We start from the raw sequence: 19,763 nt of genomic DNA on the forward strand, positions 1-19,763 counted from the left end.
GACTGTGAGAACAATACATGACATGCTCTGTGCTTCAATGGGCAGAAAACCCAGCAGATTATCAAAGGTTTGCTTTTTTTTTTTTTCACAGAATATAATCAGCTTCTATTCTTGTAAGCAAAGTTTTGCATATGTTCACTAACAAAGATAGAAATAAGAGTAAATATAAGAAATTGGGCCAAATTCTAATCACCATCCCTAGCCTAAATAAACAGATTCTTCAATGAGAGGGAGGAGATGACCTCATTAGTGCTGCACAAGAACCCAAGACTCCTCTGCAGTTAGCACTGAAGCTTAAGATGCTTGCCTTCCCATTCACGTGAGAGATTCTGCCTGGCAGAACAGTATCAGTTTGGGTATTTCTTGCCTGTTCCAAAACCTTGCTTGTACAATGGAAACCATTACAGAGCATAAGTTTCAGGGTCCAGACATTGTGACATCTCTGAGTGTCCTCAGCAGTCCATCACATTCCATAAAACTGGCCTGGTGGATTGGTTTTGTCTTCACTTTGAGAGAGCAGAAGTCCTCAGAGGAAGGAACTGAGGATAACAGGTAGAAGGTAAGGATGACAGGGCATAAGTAAATTTGATAGGAATTGTCTTTATACACTACTTACATTGCCAGGTACAAAATTTGCTGAGTTACTGGCTAGAGCTCAGTCTATTCGATTTCTCTGTTTAATGCCCTGCTGGTCAAAATATCAGTCCACTAATCAAAAGAACTTAGCTAAAGAACCAAAGGACTACAACTGAATGATAAGCTGCCCAAACCACAAAATAATATTAGAGTAGCACGATCTTATCTCCTAACAAAGTGCCTGATAATTAATTTGGCTAAAACCAATTGTTATTAATGAAAAAAAAAATGGAGATTTACAAGAGTTATAAATCTTCCATGGATAATTTTGGTGGTGTATTATATCTGTGCTATGGAAATCTATAATTGTGCTTAATGAAACATATCAATGGTATTCTCCATTAAATTTTCAACACTTTCATGGGAGATTTGTTCTATATTCACTATCTCTTCCAACCTCCAGAAGTAAACAAAAAGTAAATCTTAATGTTCTTGAACTTTACTTGTTTGAGTTCTTAGTTACACAGCTCTATAAAAAGTACAGAAAGTCAAGAGTAAAATGGAAATCCATTACGAAGTAAAACAATAAAGTGGATGGATTTTAATGTCAGGATCTATAGTTGACTTAATGGAGAATCATGAAATGTAATTTCCTTAGGGAGTCTTAAATTATCTGTACCTTTTCCTGCATGCCCCAAAATGTGATCCTCTTAAGTTGTTCTTTAGAACCATATGGCAAAGATGTTCTGTCTTATTTCCAGGGTTGTCTTAGACCTTAGTGTACTGAGTGACTGAACATATAAAGCTTAAGACAGAGAATGGCATGACTTCTACAGATTTATGTTTTTGGCTTGAAAATGCAATTTGCCTCCTCCTAAACGAAAAAGGTCTTTTAAGGTACCAACATTCACTTTCCATTCTCTTTTGGTTTAGTACTTCTCATCAATAAAAGACTGTAAAATACCAAACCTAAGTCTTGCATCAGACACTTACCTATTTTTATGTCTTTTGTCCACAATCCCATTGTGTCATGAGTGCATGCTACATAGATATTTGTGGCTAGAACATTCCAAGAGAGAACAGAAGATACAAAAAAAATTGCACTCACATGTCACAGACTTGGAAAAGGTATTAATTCAGCTGGCATGCTGAATCCTGAATTTGTGTGATCTGCCAAAGACATGCACTGAGATATCATCCATTAGAGGAGCATAATAGTATTGAGTTGCAGTTCATCAAGAAAGTCTCCATTTCAGTCAAGCGTCACAGTTTAGCCTATTCCTATTCAAAACTGCAATGATTGGCCTGATGCAGAGAGTTAAGGAAAAGTCTTTCCTATTACCAGCTTTTCTTATTATATTATGCAGCAAATATGAAAATGAACTGTCTAGACTTATCAAGAGCTACTTCAGAAGATGGTGGTTTGAGTGAGCCAAAATACAACATGCTTCACTCAAGACAGTGAGAAAACAGCCTTGGTATTATTTTAAGTCTACACAAGAGTTTAATGGTTCAGGGTTGAGCTATGATGAGAATGTGGCTGTGGATGTTGCAAGCAAGGGAGTGCCCCGCTGGAAACCGAGGAATTCACAGTAGCTCTCTATGACAAGAATATATCAAGTAAACTCAAGAAGCTGAATGTGCAAGAAAATCTTGGTACATGAGATTGCTGGCTGGCAGAGGAAAATATTAAGTTGTAGAGATATGCTAAGAAAAATGTTAGCCACTAAGCTACAGTACAACAAGCACAACCTGACAGTATTACAACATTATGCAAACCACAAAACAACGAACTGCCAATCATGAAAAAGCTGAAAGAGTGTCAACTGAGATACCTGAATCAGGTGAGGAATAAAAGAACCTCCAATTGGATGGAGAATAAGATCTAGTAGACACAGCAGACACAAGGAGACTTACCAACAGGACCAAACTGAAAGTACAATTCTTAACAATTCAATTCTGGATTACACCAAGAACTGTAGGCATCTAAACCATCTCTACTGACTTAACAGCATTTTCAGGTGTGGGTCCTAGCTTCTGTGTGCTTCATTATCCCAACTATAAGGGGATAACTTTTCTTTTTCAAAGTGATATGGAAGGGTCCTCAAATACTGTGGTATACAAGAAATTTCTGTAAGATGGAAAAGATTATGTCATCAGAAAAGTGGAGGCCAAAATGACCTTAACAGAATGCATTTTTCTTGATGAAATCCAGTGAACACAGAGGACTTGTCAGGTCATAAAAGCACAATTTTGCTATTAAGACAGAGCGAGTACAGACAATCCTTTTTTTAGCCTAGGTGTACTGCAAAATGCTTTTATTAAACCTCTGAAAGTTTACTTATAGACATGAACTGACTAATAATCATGCATAAATATTTATCGCAGGGCATAATAAATGACTTACTTCCTTGATAAATGTAAGAAGCCTAATCTGAGCTTGTAGTGTTACAGTTCTATATTTACACTCTAGGCTACAAATATGTTTAACTGATTAAAACTTTGAAAGAGTTGAGAGAGCTCCAGTATGAGAGAGTATTGAGAGAGAGTATTGAGAGAGCTCCTACTTTGTAGGAAGACTCTTCCACATATTAAATCTTTAGGATTGGCCTCAACATAAATGCCAGATATGAAACTGCTATGGAGGGATGAGATGCACAACTAAATCTTCAATGATCACTCAGTATTTGCTCGGGTCTATCTGATCTGAGAGACTTTAAGCATATTGATTCATTATCTCACAGAGTGAATTCCCACATCATCTGGTGTGGCAATGTACAATTGTAAATGTGGTGCCTACAGATGAATCTTAGGTTTCATTCCTATATTTTTCACTGACTTGTGCAGCTCACATAGTACAGGTTACAAACTCTCTACCACACTAGTTTTGCTGTGCCTTAAGTTCCACAGTACTTGGTTCCACCTTCTAATTTTTCTCTTAAATCATATCACGGTAGGAGTTAAATATTACCATTAGCATTAGTCACTGAGAATATTTTTTCACCATCTCCCATTTTCTCTGCAGCTTTCTCGTTTGTGAACTGCATGTGCCAAGTCTTGAATAGTATGAGTTGAGATGAGGCAGTATGAAATGTGACGTGCTATATTGCACGTGTCACTAAGAGAATGAAACAGAGAAACTATATCTGCAATTTTGGAGCAAACATTCTTGACTCGAAATTTTAAACCCATTCCTAAATGAACATCTTTCAAAGTAGAAAATGTGAACACGAAGAATGATCTCTGATCATAGTAGCATAAATGCCTACTAATGTAACAATCTGTTTACATTAAAATAATACAGATCCAGAAACACTTCCAATTGCTAACATTTATTCAATAAAGTGCTTGACATCTGTCAAGTAACAAAGTCTACTCCTTGCAGATAGGAAGAAACAAGGAAAGCAAACCTTATAAATGCTGAAGGAAACAGGAGGAGAGGACTTGCTGGGAGGGAGAAAAGGGCAGGCAGCTGGAGGAGAGTATTTTCTGCTGAGGGCCACTGTCTTACAAATGCTGATTCCTGAAAGCTGCCAGCTAATAAATTCTTATCTGAGTTTCTGGAACTTGTAATTACAATGAAAAGATGACACGAAGGGAAGATAAAGTAGTATACCATGAATTATTGATATTGACCTTTTTAACAGGATGAAGTTCTGTGCTAGATACAGATAATAAGATCAAATATGTTAGTAAGTGCTTTCCTGTGAATTTCTGCCAGCCTTGGATTTGGTTCAAATTTTTTATTTTTTATTTTTATTTATTTATTTTTTATTTTTTAAAGAGAAATGGAATTCATAAATTTTGAGATTTACATTCAAGGAAAAGTTTCTCCCTCCTCTATATTTTCACTGGGAACCAGTCCTCACTCTACCTGTGGACCGAAAGCCACAATAGAAGTCAGGCTAGACTCATGGCTGCACATGGCCATACCACAGCCTGCACAATACTATCAGAACAAGAGGACTAGTTCTCAGTTGTCCATCTGCAAGGAACAAGTCACTCTGCCATTACCATCTCTATACATACATCCACATGTCTTCTCCTGTCTGCTTCCTCACATACTTTGGCTTGACATAACTCCAAGTCTCTGTTTGAAATTTTTGGTTGCTGACTTTTTATTAAAATCGAGTTATTCAGTACCCACGTAACCCATGTTACCCAGTTATTCAGTACCCATGACACTATAAACACTTTTTCCATCTGCTTTGAGTCAAAAGCAAAAGTTACTATAATATTTTTCCTAAAATCTTCCCACATCTTTAGGTAGTTCTATGGATTTCTCAACAAAATCTAAACTGTGACATTTCAAATGCTCCAGTTCTAGAAAACACATTGAATAAGATATGTTTGTTTGGCATAAGTGTTTAACAAAAGTACAGAAAAATCACCTGCAAGGCCAGCAAAATCTCTTTAAATTTAGCTATATATGAAGCAAAATGCGCATAATTTTATGAGCAAAGGAACAGGAGAACTTCTTTCTCTCTTTCTCTATTTGATAGGTTTATTTTCTGAGTGTTTGTAAAGTTTCATTCATGTTTTTAAGAAAGCATATTCAAGAACATGTCATGATGGTATTAAAGTGTTGGGATCTTGCTCAAATAAGCCTTTCTTTATTATTATTTTTTTTAATGCAAATACTCCCCAATAAATTAACTGATACTCCCTGTTTAAGAAACAGCACCTCTTGTGAGGAAGCGCTGCCTTTTATGCTGTGCAATGTAGCAAACAGCTTACAAGAATCTTTTCTTTAAAGTAAAATTGTAAAGGATCTCCTGAATCTAGATTCCTTACCTGAACTACCCACAAAACTGTACCAGGAAAAGTTGTAAGGTGTTATATTCTACACAAATGCAATCAAAGAAAGTGTAAAACAGACTCTAGTAGATACAGAACATAGATTCTTAGTTTAAGCAGTTATTTTCTCTACTTTCACATTTCATTCTGCATTTTGAAAGCTTTATCAAATATAGCAGAATCACCTGGTTATTCTAGGTTTATGTTTTTTAGAAAACTCTTCCTAAGTACTTATTTTGGAGACCAGGGACAGAGGTGCTAGAGAAGAATTCAAAACTCAAAACACAGAGATGTTATTCACAATCCCTGCACGTGTTTGAACAGAATAGGCAGGGTTCTGTGCAAGAAATGTGTCCAAAGAAAATACAAGTTACTTCTTTTGCAGTTATTTCAGTTTGAAACATTCATATCAAAAGAATCCTTTTCAATATCAACAACAATCCCATCACAGGAATCTAATTTGTAGGAATGTACTGCATAACTGGCGTAAACTACTTTCTTCACATGATGTGCAAAACAATCACTTTCTTTTTGGATGAAAAGAAGAAAATACTTCATGGCTTATTGGGTATATACAGAAGCAACATCTTTCAGAGACTGCTAGATGAATGCCCAGTCTGGAGGTGATCTGACTACTCAGAAAGAATCTGTGATGATTCTGTAATCTGCATAATTATAATCTTAATTGGTTCCTCTTAATATTGTACTTTATAGTGCATTTTCCTTAAAGTGCCCAACTGTTTATTTTCCACCAGGAACGTGCTCTGCTCAGCTTTCATTCAATTTGATTTGATTTCTCTAAGAATAAAGAGGACAAGAGCACTCAGCAAGTTAATGGATATAAAGCCTTTGTAAGAGCATGCTTGCCTTGAACTTAAAGGCCACTTATATCAGACACTTCTGGTTCTCCATTTGTAAAAAACGATATACTCTAGATCCCTTATTATTTAACAGGTTTTAAAAGACCTGTGTAAATTTTATATTACAATGTAGCATTTTGTTCAATATAATTTTTGTTCAGTAGAATATTTGAAGACGGTATTACTTATTTGTATTCACACCTCTCATAGTTTTTATGAAGTATTTAATATTGTAGGAAGTGATATGTGCAATAAAATAATTTCCTTTCCATAACACCACAGTTGGAAAAGAAGTATATTTTCAAGTTGCTCCAGATATTGAAAGAATTTATGGATAGAATACCCAACCCTGATACATCTAAATTGGCAGTATGCAGCATTTATGGAAAACAACTCTTCCAAGGAGGACACAAAAATTGCTTCCAAAAATGCCTCTCTATGGTGTGCTAAAGTCATAGTGACACAAGACTAGGGATTGTGATATTTACTTGCAGACCGAATCCATAGCTTGTGGTTGGTACTTCCTGAAATAGTATACCAGGAATCTCCCTTGCTAGTGCTATTTGGCATGTATCAAGGACCATAAAGTTATTAAGTACTTTGCTACTCACATGAATCACTATTAAAATATTAGAGGTATGTGTATCTAAGCATAGCTTTGTGTCTGAATCCTGCAAATTTTATTAAGAAAACTGAGCAGTGGATGTGTGACTGTGCATGGGGGAGGAAACGCGAATGGGTATGAAGCTTCAGATAGCAATGCTGTGAAGCAGCGTAGCTCCTGATAAGAGGGACTTAGTTCATAGCTCTCATTCTCCTGCCTCAACCCTCCTTCTGTGTTATCCAAAACCTGTGCCAAACACCTTCAAAAAGACAGCAGGTTCATTGTCTGCCCCGGCTGAGCAGCACAACCCTGGCACATGGAGCTTGTCTGTGTGCCATCCTGGTGACCTGTAGGTAGAAGCATGGAATCTTAGAATATACCAAGTTGGAAGGGACCCACAAGGACAGCGAGTCCAGCTCCTGGCTCCACACAGCACCACCCAAAAATCAGACCATGTGTCTGAGAGTGTTATCCAAATACTTACGTCTGTCAGGCTCGGTGCCATGACCACTGCCCTGGGGAGCCTGTCCCAGTGCCTGACCACCCTCTGGGTGCAGACCCTTTCCCTCACCCCCAGCCTGACCCTCCCCTGTCCCAGCTCCACGCCGTTCCCTCGGATCCTGTCGCTCTCCCCAGCAGCACACCTTTTGCGAAAACCTTGATTTTATTTATATCACACGGCAGGGCTTACAGGGCTGGGATGCCCGGAGATTTCCCCGCAGTCCCTTAACCAAACCACCCCCAGACGCACTGAGGGGGCCACCCCTCAACATGGCGGCGGGGCTCGCACCTGGCCCCGACCCCACCGGCCCTGAGAGCCCTCGCCCTCGCCCCGTGCCCGGGATCTCCGCTGTCTCCCGGGGCTTTTGGGGCTTTTCGCCTCAGCGGGGGTGTGTTCGCGGCTCTCTCCGCCCCGCACACCGCTGCAGCCCCGGCCCGCCGCAGCTATAGGGCCGCCTTCGGGGCGGCGAGGGCAGAGCCGGGCTCACGATGGCCGCGGCGCGGCGGCGGCTCCTCTGGGCGCTCCTCCCGCCCCTCTTCGCCCTCTGCCCGGCGCAGACGGAGCCCCCCGGCTCCCTGGGGCTCAGCCTCCACCCGCCTTATTTCAACCTGGCCGAGACGGCCGGCATCTGGGCTACGGCCACCTGCGGGGAGAAGGAGGAGGAAGAAGAGGAGGAGGAGGAGAAGAAGGCGGGTGGTGGTGGTGGTGGCGGTGCTGGCGGGCGGCCGGAGCTGTACTGCAAGCTGGTGGGGGGCCCCGCCGCCGCCCCGCTGGGCCGTGCCATCCAGGTAGTGTGTGGGGACCGAGAGGGGCGATGGTGGGGACGGGAGAGGGGTAATGGGACCGAGAGGGGCGATGGTGGGGGACCGAGACGGGCGGTGGCGCCGCCGACCCTGCCCGCAGCCCCGGCGGCTCGCGGGAGGGGGGTAGGGGCTGTGAGGATGGGGACGGTGGCTGGCGTCTCCAGTCATGCCGCGAGGAAAAGCAAAAATCCTCGCGAAAGGTTGGTGGAAGTGTGTTTTGAGCTTTTTTTTTTTGTGCACACCACGAGCTCCGTGGTGTGCTGGGGCTGGTGGTCAGAGTCGGCTCTGTCAGAGCACGGAGGGGTAGGGGGGCTTTCCTACAGCCTCCGACCTCCCCGAGCTCTGCTGTTTGTGCTCTGCTTGGTGGGAGGAGGAGACAGGCGGGATGAAACCGCACTTTGAGGGGGATTTTGAAAGATTTAAGGTCTGCTTCGTGACTCCAGGCGATACAGAAAGAATCCGCATCTAACTCGGTGTCCTGGGAAAAGGGTTAGCGTTTCCAGGACTTCAGAGGCATTTGTGTGTTTTAACAGTGAAATAACCCTCAAGATCTGGTCTCAGAAGAGCTTCCAGCTTTTCCTTCTTGTTTGGTAGCAGGGACAGGTGCTCGAGAGAGGGGAGAGTGCTTGGAAGGCTCGGCACTGGCACACAGCAAGGTGCACAGTGCCCAAATCCTCGGTAATTCTTCCCCTGCCTCACACGATATCTCCATTTACCTTGCATCTGTGTAGTGCCCTCCGTCACAGCAAGCTGAGTGTGCTTTGGAGATGCTTACAGGTGGAGTAACGCAGATTTCCTGTTAGTAAAACAGGGCTGCAGGTGTTAAATGCTTCAGCTAAGGTTACAAAGCGAGGTTGCTTTGAGCAGGGAAGCTGCTTGCCCCTCTGCTTCTACCATGTCTCTGAAGTTTAGGCATCTGTCCCTCCACATTGAGCACTCCTGTGTTTGAAATTCACCTGCTGGTATGGCTGTTTTAGGTACTAGCAAGCCTAATAACCTCTGCTGCTTTCTCAGCAGCACACACTATAGCCCACTGCTGCAGTAAGATCTCATACGAACATGCTTTAGAATAACAGAAAGCACAGTATAACAAAAATCAGCAATAAATATGGGATTAACAGGTCAAACAAGTGGAACAAGGCATGCAGTGTGATGCGTTGCCATTGATTATTTTTCTAATTGTTCCCTTTATACTAACATCCAGTTGGAAACGAGGGTTTTCTGTATGTGGGAAGAGGCTGGCAAGGGGAGAGTTCCTCTTGTTAAATATTTGCCTTACAGGTCCCGGGTTAGAAGCAGTTATGGTTCATTCCTGATTCACGTTCCTAGGACTGCTGACAGCTCAGCCCTGGCACAAGGAAGCCTGGTGCGCCTCCTGAAGCGGTTGTGTAAATGTGGATGCAGCAGTATCTCCCTCCAGTTTTAACAAAGCCCCATTGAAATACATAACATGAATACTTCTGTAGTTTACCAGTAGTTGTTGTGGCTTGAGAAGGCTTGGAAAATTCTTTCTGAAGGCCAGGGAAATCCAGCCATGGAAAATGTGATAGCAGCACAATGTGCATATTATCAAGCCACTCCACCTCTCAAGTTCAAAGACACTGTAAATAAGAGAATCTTTTTTTTTTTTTTTTTTTTCTTTGGTGAAAAACTGGCCAGACATGCATTAAATTCTTGCAGAAGCTGAGCTTATCTTGAAGGATTTAGATCAGCGTAATCATTCATGTGTTGTTTCTTAGCAGTTTGATAGGGGGTCAGATGGCTTTTACGCAAGGTGGCAGTGATGGATCTAATAGCCACTGTCAGGCCAGTTCCAAGTTAAAGCTGCACTATGTGCTTGAGTCACTCACTTTTGGAGAGTATCCACAGCTGGATGGTGGCTGTTGTGCTGCCAGGAGGGAAACCAGAAGGTGCAGAGGGTGCTTGCCCTTTTTATAAAGGGAGCACGTGGCTCTGTTGCGGTGCTGTCACAAGCACTTAAAATACAGCAAGGAGAAGAAGAGCAGCCCCAGCTTCACTTCTGCTTTTTCATCAACCTCTTTTGTTCAGCTTGTTGTTTGATATGTCCACCGGTGAAGCCTGTTGTCCCCAGAAAATCCAGGGGGAGCATTCATTAAAGCCCTTCCAGGAGCTGACAGGTAGGGTGGGCAGTCCCTGCAGGTACAGCTCAGCCACCAGCTGCGGCCTGAGGCTTGTGACGTACCTTGGACGTACACTGTGGAAGAGCGGCTTGTTTCCCTTGTTTAGCACATTGGCGAGCGGGGCCATGGCTTAATAAGAGCAGCGTTGAGTGAACAGATGCACTGCCGTGCAAAATATGTTGGCAACCCTGACGGATAAATGACATGCCTGGTTTTGCCTGCAGATCTGTCCACAGTGGTGTGCGGGTGTGAATTAAACTTTAACTGCATACCTGCCTTGCCTTGTCAGTGGGTGCAGATCTTCTAGCTACTAACGTGTGAACAAGTCCTTCGTCGTTCTAGCTGTCTGTAATTTACAGGTGAGGAGGCATTTTCATTGATGTCATCGATCCCCACTGCTTTATGCAGTCTCAGTTTTTTTTCCCCTGCTCAGGAGAACCGAGGGAAAGGAGGGTAGCAAGGTCACCAGCGGATGCACACCTGCCTGGGTGATGAACTGCAGCCAAAATCAAAGGATGGCAGGATGCCCGGCCTCCAGGAATTGCAGCGTGTCCCATGGCAGACAGGCTGGGGGTGGCGTGCCTGCAGGTACTGCCAGTGGGAAGCAGGGAAGGCTGCTCAATCCAATAACTTATTTTCTTTCCTTTTTTTTTGTTTCTTTTTCTGCCTTTTTGGCAGGTTTGCTGGAATGTACTTTAAATAACTGAAACTCCAGTTGCAATGAAATTCTTTGAATTATGGGTCCGAAAAGAAAAAGGAGGTGTCTTGAGTTCAGATCAGGTGCTCTGGAATACTGAAATAACATAGGTGTATGGAAATGTAACGCTTGTGTTCAATATTCCTCATTGTTTTCTGTTCATTCTGCCTTTCTGCGGGGCTGTTGCCAGATTGGAGCTGAAACTGCTGTGGCAGCAACTGTTTCCTGTATATTTCCAGCCAGATCCTTGTGAATGTGAATTGAGATCTAAAGACCATGTTTCATGCATGCTGCAAAACTATTTAGGTATTACAACACCACAAGCTTCCCTGTGTCGGAACTCCACTTCAAGCATGCGTCTGTCAGGAAATATTACCTATAAAGATGCTCTGATGTGGTGGCAGCTGCAGCTGTAACTGCACCGATTAATTGCTCAGTGTATTGATGCTGCAAATTGTGACCCAGTGCTCTGGGTCCTCATTGCAGCAACTGGCAATGTTGCCAGTAGCTAGCACAGCCTGAGGTGGTGTCAGCTGTGTCAGAACACAAGTATCCTGGCCTATTGTAGCTGTTTGTACAAAAATCAGCCAAGTCACCTTCTCCGACAGAGCTGGAGGAGAGCCGTGTTATAGCTTGATCCCCTGACGTAGTTAACCAACCTGTGTATGTATGGATTTACTAAGTCTGTGAATAACTTGCTGAATTCTCACTTGTTGAATTCTTAACCCTCAGCCAGGTTGACAACTGCAGTGCTAATTCAGAACAACTAACGGTGGTCACGTCTTCTGGCAACAACAGCATCTTCTGGTCTTGCCAGAAGAGCAGGATGAGGACAGAACCACTGCTACGTGCAGATACTGGAATAATTACAACTTATGCAGAAATATTCAGTGAACATCCATGTTTTCAATTTGAAAGACACAAGAGGATGCGATTGTATCACATGAGAATGATGTAGTTTGCCAACCATTAGTAACTATGGAAGAGGTTAAACAAATTCTGCTAGAGAGAAACATCTTAGATTCACCAAGTGTGGATCTACAGGAGTGTATCCAGCAAGAATGAGAGAGCCCTAATGTCATTCTTGTATTAAAAGGGGACAAGTGTGATTGCTGAAGTTAGTTTGCACTGGTTAGTGTGACAGCAGTGGCAAACAAATTTATACCTATACAGGATTGTTAATACTTCAGAAATAGGAATATACTTGATGCCAGGAGTCATGGGTTGTGGAAACAACAAAAGATGACTTTTTTCTTCTTTGATTTCTCTTTTTTTTCTCTTTAGTTTATAAAAGAAATGGTTTAAATATGACATACCACCTTACTTAAAACACAGATCCAATACAGGGTCAGCACCTTGCAGGCTGAATGGATTAAGCACCTGAATGAAGAACCTATTAAGAGGGTAGTTCCACGTAACGAAAATGTCATTTTTCTATTGGGGTTCTACGAAGATCTGTACCTGGCATGGTTTATCACATCAATCACTTACACCCAGTGACTGGAGTAAGATGTGAATGGGACAGTAAAAAGATTGCTTAATAACTAATTTCAGTACTTCAACGCTAATCTTAGTAGACAGTTAAAATGCATTTTCTTGAAGATAAAAATACCGCTGTGGGGCAAGCCAAGATGCTAAATAAAAAGACAATTTGGTTTCATGAAGCTTATTCATTGTTATTGTTCGCAACAGTACAAAGATCTTTAGAAACTGTCAAAGAGAGATTTTCAGAGCATTTCCAGAATGTGGCTTTAATTGTGGACTAAAAATTGGGTAGTGACTTCTGCAAATGAAGATTTAATGGGATTCTTTCGTTGTCCTTAAAGGGAATACTCTGTGTAACCCATTGCATTTTCCGTGGGTATGTATTTTTCAGAAGTTTCTTTTTCAGAATGTACTTCAATAGCATGGAAAAAGAAATAAATCCTTGTTATAAAATTATAACACCAATCTTACACATCCACAAGTAGTTGAGTGTTTTTTATGGTTGTGTTACTGCCGGTCTTCTGTGTGCATGTGCTGATGTTTCACAGTCTTTAAGAGAACAGAGGGTAATTCTTGTATTGGTCTTAATCCAGCTATAAGAATCTTTGTTGCATCAATTTCCCGTGGACGTGCCTGCAGAAGTCATAAGGGTACCTGGAGCAAGGTATCAGTAAACTTATTGAGAAGGAAAACTACAATAAATCTTTTCTTAAAGAAATTTCTGAATTTTATTTTGTAACATAGAATTGTGTGTGTTTCAGGGTATAAGTGTGTATATTAATTACAAGGGGAATCATTATACAGAAAAAAAAAAGCACTATAGAGAAGTAAAATTTAACTCCATTTTTAGTCAAAGCTCTGATCGGAATCTCATCATGCATCTGCAGTGCATAAGATTTCAACTGATGCCATCTTCTAAATTAACTGTGTTTCAGGGACAATTTTGTGATTATTGCAATGCTGCTGATCCCAGAAAAGCTCACCCCATAACTAACGCGATTGATGGAACGGAGCGTTGGTGGCAAAGTCCTCCTCTGTCTATGGGTTTAAAATACAACGAAGTCAATGTCACTTTAGATCTGGGACAGGTGAGTGTGTGAGCTGTTGCCTAAGGTTTGATCATTTCTTGCCTCTGTATAAAAGCTTTGCAATTGGGAAGGATGTTTGAACTAATTATTTTAACTTCCAACCCCATACTTTTTTTGTCTGTTTTATATTACATTTTTTTTCCTTGTTAACTGATTTAATGTTATTATAGTGATTATCTTCCCTGAAAATTTTAATGATGTGTGTTTTTGCCACAGGTATCATCCTGATTCAAAGACTATGCTTTCTTTCACAGACATTGTAACTTGTTAACCAGAGGTTATAGAGGGAATTGCCCAGTTGAAACCAGGGCTGTGCCTTACATTTCATATTCTCCTTTTCCATGGGTCTGTACAGAGAGATTTCACAATCACTTTCCATGTACACATCTTGAGAATAATGTTTGAAGTCTGCTTTTGCCTCGAGGATCCTTCTGGTTCCTCTGTCATCCAGCAAGATCTTCAAGGTAGACAGGATAATATTGATAACATGACCTAAAAAAGAAGGGTCAGCAAAAACAGTGTAATAGGAATTAGTGAGATGACAGTGACATGATCACCCGTGTTTCTTCTGCAGGTGATAGGCAAATAGGTAACAGTAAAGCCTCTGCATCTGTAACTGTAGCTTTTAAGTCACAGGGCTGGATTCTCAGCTGCCCTAATTGGGCACTGATCCAGCAAAATTAGTTATGCTCTGCAATTTTACACCAGCTGAAAATGTATGCCTATAAATACATGTGTATTGCAGCCTCCAATAATACATATATATATAAAATGTTTTTTTTGGACAGTGGTAACTGTTTACTGACACTAGTGATATATAGGCCAAGATTATTTTTTTAAATTGGCTTTCAATTTAGTTAATAGCAAGAGGATCATAAAGAAAAAAACAATAACAAAGGAAAAAATTATCTTTGAGACTTAGCTGCTGTTTTGTTGGGGATTCAGGTGCAAATAATTCTGCCTCTTCTACTACATGGGGTTTTAATGCTCCTATGCCTCACGTGGCTGGAATGCATCTCATTTTGAGGATATTTTCATTCTGTATTGTTTTTTAATCTAGTGTACCAGCAGTGCAGAAATACTAGATAACTCTAGAAATGGAGAATTTCAGTAGTTAAACTAAACTGCTGTGATAGTTGAATCTACATTTTATTGTTTAAATGAATGCCACGCGTGTTTGCTTTTTCTCCACTGTACCATGAAAAAAGGAGTTATGTCTAAGCCATTTAATGTTTAGGCCATAGTATCCACACTAGCCTAGCACACAATGGTGTGATCTCTTTCTGGTAAAGATGCATTCTTTCTGATAAAATGCACCGTGGAGGGGCATTGCATCCCCTGAGACTTCTTGCTCCCATAAATTGAGTCGCTTAGCCATTCACTCCCAGTGAATTGTAGAGAAGTGTGGCTTTTAGGCTGGGCATGCAGAGCAGGGGGACACTGAATGCAGAGCATGGTGCCGCTATGAATAGGCATGGACAGACAATCACCTTCCAGTAAAGCAGATCTTTCATTTTGAGCTGCTTGCTTCCTTGATGGTCTCGGTAAGACAGAATTAGGTTGCAGACTAAAGTCTGTAATTTGCCTTGCAGTATAATCCAGCGTATTTGTGACCAACACCGGAATATCATCATCAAAACCTTGTGTAACACCCGTGAAGCTGCTCCATCCATCACTAGTGTTACCACCATGTGTTTGTTAGCTTCTTTGGAGGAGCTACTGACAGGCACTTAATCTGTTATGGGTTGAGTAAACTTCTGAGAAATCTCCTTCCTTCAGAGGAAGGATGTGGATTGAGTGCCCTCTTCTCATGGGACTCCTTGGAGACCAGCTATGTGCTGGTTATTAGTTATTAAAAGATTTCTCAGCAGGAGGCTGTGTCTTTCTCTTTACTCTGGTACTATTTGGAAAGGTTACTCTGAACTCCCTTACTGTGAAATGAAGGAAATCCAAGACACAGGTCAAAATGACTTCAGGACTTGTGATCGAGAAGGGATCCTTTTATTTGGTGGATGAATGAGGGTGGATGGTTTGTTAGGTTTTCTCTGTGTGTGGTGCTTTTTTTTTTTTCATTTGTTTGTGTTTGTGAAGGGAAAAGCAAACAGACATAATCTTGTATCTGTGTTCAGTCAGTTAAACCTTGGTTTCAGGATGTGTTTGAACCTGAGATTCACTTTTGACATTTTGCCTGGTATTCTCCCATCCCAAATTCATTCTGTAATGCACAATACTAATCATAAAAAAGAAAAGTAAATACTGTGACAGAGTAAGTCTATTGAAGTGAACAAGTAAACACTGAGACCTCAACTCACCTTACCTTATTTCAGGGACCTAAAAATTAAGAGCTTACTCAGTTAGTCATGCAGACTTTCTCAGTAGTCAAGAAAGACAGACAAACACTTTCAGAGTGCAGTTGGCTGTTAAATGAACTGAAATAAGGCTTTTTTTTCCATAAAGAAAAATGAATGTGCTTAAAATCAGGTTTGTGCCTAAATACCCTGCGGAACAACATGCAATAATACTGGGAAGATATCAGAAATGTAGTTTTCCTCGCTGCTTGTTTGTCATATTCTTTATTTTAACATAAGACACCTTCTTCAAACAAAATATGGAAATACTTTCGCATTTTGATGTATGTGCAAAATAGGACAGAGTAAGGTACGTATGTGTGCAGAAAAGCAATGATTGAGTTGTAAATTGGTCATCAAATAATCACAATTAGAGGAAGCAGAATGCCAGAAGGCTTTTATTTGCTGTGTTCCTGCCATTATATCTTTAAGACTCAGAGTGTAAGTCCCAGTGGAGCCTTTTGTCAGTATTCTGAAGACAATATTTAATTGAGTAGTTGCACCATGATGAAAGTTTGAGAGCTCATTAAATTGGCGTTAGAACACCCACCCACTGCTGATCCTGTTTCACAAGAACTGGGGATGATTTTGACAGTCAAAATCTCTTCAGGATCTTAAATCTTTATGTTAAAAAAAATGCTCACTCTGTTGTACTTTGTAATATGAGAAAAAGCAAAAACTTTAAAGCAAAAACTCTGCTTTATGTCCCTTTCTGCCTTATAACTCTACTACAGTTATAATTCTAATCAATCACAGCCCTTCTGAATAATAATTATAATGTTGATCCCTGGGGCATTCTCTCCATTCTGTTAACATACCTACTTATGCTGTGGCTATTCCTGACTTGTTCCAAATATTTGGATCAAATGGAGACCTATAATTGGCCCAGATTTTCCCAACATAGTTTTCAATATATTTTAATCTTTTGAATGCAGACTGTTTGACTGAACCTCGTTGCTGATCCCCTGACTCTTTGGATTGCCTGTCTTTAGCAGGTGTGCCCTCATCTTTGGCTTCCTTAATGCTCAGCAAATATTGCACCAATACTCCCCCAGCTATTTTTCTGAACTCTGTGTTTAGATGTAGAAGATGAAGGTTCAGGATAGCATGATGAAAAATAAATTACTTTCTGTAGGGAGAGAGGGAAACTGAAACATAATTTTAAGATTAGTAGTATGGCCTGTGGAAGACTTGATGCTTTTATATCATCTGCCAATTAAAGCATGTAAACATGTACAGGAACATGCTCCATTTATTCCTCATTCCCACTACAAGTACATTCTTAGCCCAGTTGCCAGATTTAATCAGGGAAACACCCTAAATAAACCATTTCTTGCTCATATGTTGTGCTTTAAGAAGTAGTCAATGTGTTGTGTTTTCTTACAGGTTTAATTAAAAGACGTTTTGAATGGCTGGATTTTTTGTTTTTATGCTTGTATTATTGTGTGTATTTGGTATTGAGAGATTTTATTCCTAGAGCCTACAGAGAGATATTTGAAGGCCTGCGCTCCTTAGATTTCCTGACACCATCTTCCTCTGGTTCTTCTTCAGCATCCTCTTAGGAAGATCTTTGTTCCCACTCATTGATCTCACTCCCTCAGTGTCTGAAGTCTCCTTTTCCCACCTTCCTCCCTATGTCCATTCCTACACGTTACCTTCATCTGTGATGTGTTGCCCTAACTACCTCACTTTTCATCTCAACATAGTAAAATAGCCTTCACGATAGCCTTCAACCCTCCACACTTCCCCATGTTTTCTTCTAATGCTGACAGTCCTGCTGTGTTCTTTGTACTTTGCACTGCAGCCTTCATAAGGGGATGTTTATCTCCTGGACAACTGAGGTCTGGACCATACAAATCCTCTCCCGTATGAATAACTTCAGTGTTCTTTGAAGAAATAGGCCCAATGTAAGAAATAATTATGAGCATTGAGTTGGTCTTTGTCCAATTCCCAATGGAAAAGTGGCTGCATGAGAAATTTCAGGATTGTAGCTGACAATCACTGATGTATTTGCCTGCAGTCTTGGCAGAAAGACCAAGAACCTGGACAATAGACCACCCTTTCATTTCCGAAAGCGTTCTTTCCAGAATACTGCCTGTGAAACGTGGAGAGCTTTTCCCTTCTGGTCCTGCACGTTGACTGCCATAGAGAAAGGGCTTAACATCTCCGGCTGTGTCAGCCAGGCATGTTCACAGACACGTGGATAACTAAATACAAGCGTAGCTTCTCGGTGTCGGTGGCTGGTTAAACAAAGAAGTCGTATGAGCTTCTCCAGTCACCTGTGTATGTAACGTTAGCACTGCTGCATTTACGTGTTCGGGATTAAATGGTACAGATCTAATGCCTCTCACACACTGTGCACACGGGCTTTTCTCTGCACCTTTACCATAACTACTTTTCCAGGTGGTAACCACCAAAAAGTCTGGTTCAGTTCTCTCTAGTTGACTTCTTTGTATTACAATTTTGTCTGCAAAAATCTATGGCTGGGGGTTGCTAAATCGTGATGGAAGTGACTAGTAGGTCTCTGGGTCTCTAAGGATGCCTCAAGCCCTACTGAGAGGTTACTGAAGAAAGGAGGTGCTGACCCCTTCGCAACAAGAATAAATAAAAGCCATAAAAGCCTTTTTTTTTAACCATGATCATGGGATTTTTACTTCATTTAATTATGTTTTTATTGCTTGGTCTGCAATTATTTTTTTTTTTTGTGTGGATAAATTCTATTAGATATTTGCAACAAAAAACAAAAGAATGGTTATTTTTACTGCTTTGTTGTATTTTTAGCACTCCTCAAGACTTATTTCCTTCTACTTTCTGAATACAATCGTACAAACCTGAGCAGCATTTAAAACTATGAAATGGAAGGAGAATGCACATCAATTGAAGGTTTTCGTGTGCATCAGTAGTTTGAAGTTGACGTACATTTTTTTTTTTTTTCTTTTGTGGTTTCCATGGAAGTATGCCAAGTGTGGTGCTGTGAGGCAGTGCCTTAATTAGTGGCAGGCCTGGTAGAAGAGTGCTTTCCTGATTTAATGCACATGTTTGACTCCTTCAGCTTCACACACATTGAGTAGTCACGGGCTTAAATCAGTTCCACAGCTGCGCAGCAGATCTGGCATACAGGTGTTCGAAGGGCACCGCGTGCTGATTCAGCTGTGCTACACAGAATACTATTGTGTGTCTTCATTTTGGGCACAGTTTTCTTTAAATGTGTATGAAAGGTTGTAGTCCAGGGTGACGCTGATGGGTAAGTGAGCATGTTTCAGGTTTCAGTTCTTCAGCAGTGAGGAAGCACAGTGGGAATGGAATTCACCGCTTCTATTTTGCTCACGCTTACGAGAAGGCATCACCTGCTACGAGACAAGAGGAGACGAAACTCCCTGTGTCAGCAGTCTGAGGAGCATCTCAGGAAAAGAATAGAACTGCATGACAGGCTGAGGCAGGTGCCGTCAGCTTTTTTGGAGAGTAGGTAGAAGGTCATTGTCGTCGTGGTTCAACAGCATGACTGCAAGCAACGGTGTCCTGGAGGAGCGGTCTGCGTTTTATGTGTGCTTCTTTTTGTCCCCCTGAGCTTTCTAAGACATTTGTCTTGATGAAATCTGGCTTGATGAGCATGTGGACTGTTGTCAGCCCTTGTTAATATGCTTGTAAGAATGGAATTCTTAAAGACTTTAAAGCATAGGCACAAGAATATCAATGGATAGGCAGTTGCCTGCATGGTGCAGACCTGGTTTTAAGAGATCCTAACACTAAAAAGCAAGAACGTAAACCAATTTCTTTTAGGAGTTACACAACTGTTACCTTTCCCTGGGAGGACACCAGACTTTGCACTGAATGGCCATGCTGGATGACATGTAGGGTCTGT

General features: G+C 41.2%; 1 protein-coding gene across 1 annotated transcript in view; it reads left to right on the forward strand.

Moving 5' to 3' along the window:
- Positions 1–8,013: 8,013 nt before the first annotated feature.
- Positions 8,014–19,763, forward strand: part of LAMA3 (laminin subunit alpha 3) — a 111,066-nt gene continuing 99,316 nt past the window's right edge. Inside the window, 2 exon segments of the mRNA XM_084282759.1 lie at positions 8,014–8,127; positions 13,401–13,553. Of these exon segments, the coding sequence (XP_084138885.1) occupies positions 13,506–13,553 (48 nt within the window). The 5' untranslated portion in view covers positions 8,014–8,127; positions 13,401–13,505.

Source organism: Netta rufina, assembly GCF_964035555.1.
Source record: "Netta rufina genome assembly, chromosome: 2".
Taxonomy (NCBI): Eukaryota; Metazoa; Chordata; class Aves; order Anseriformes; family Anatidae; genus Netta; species Netta rufina.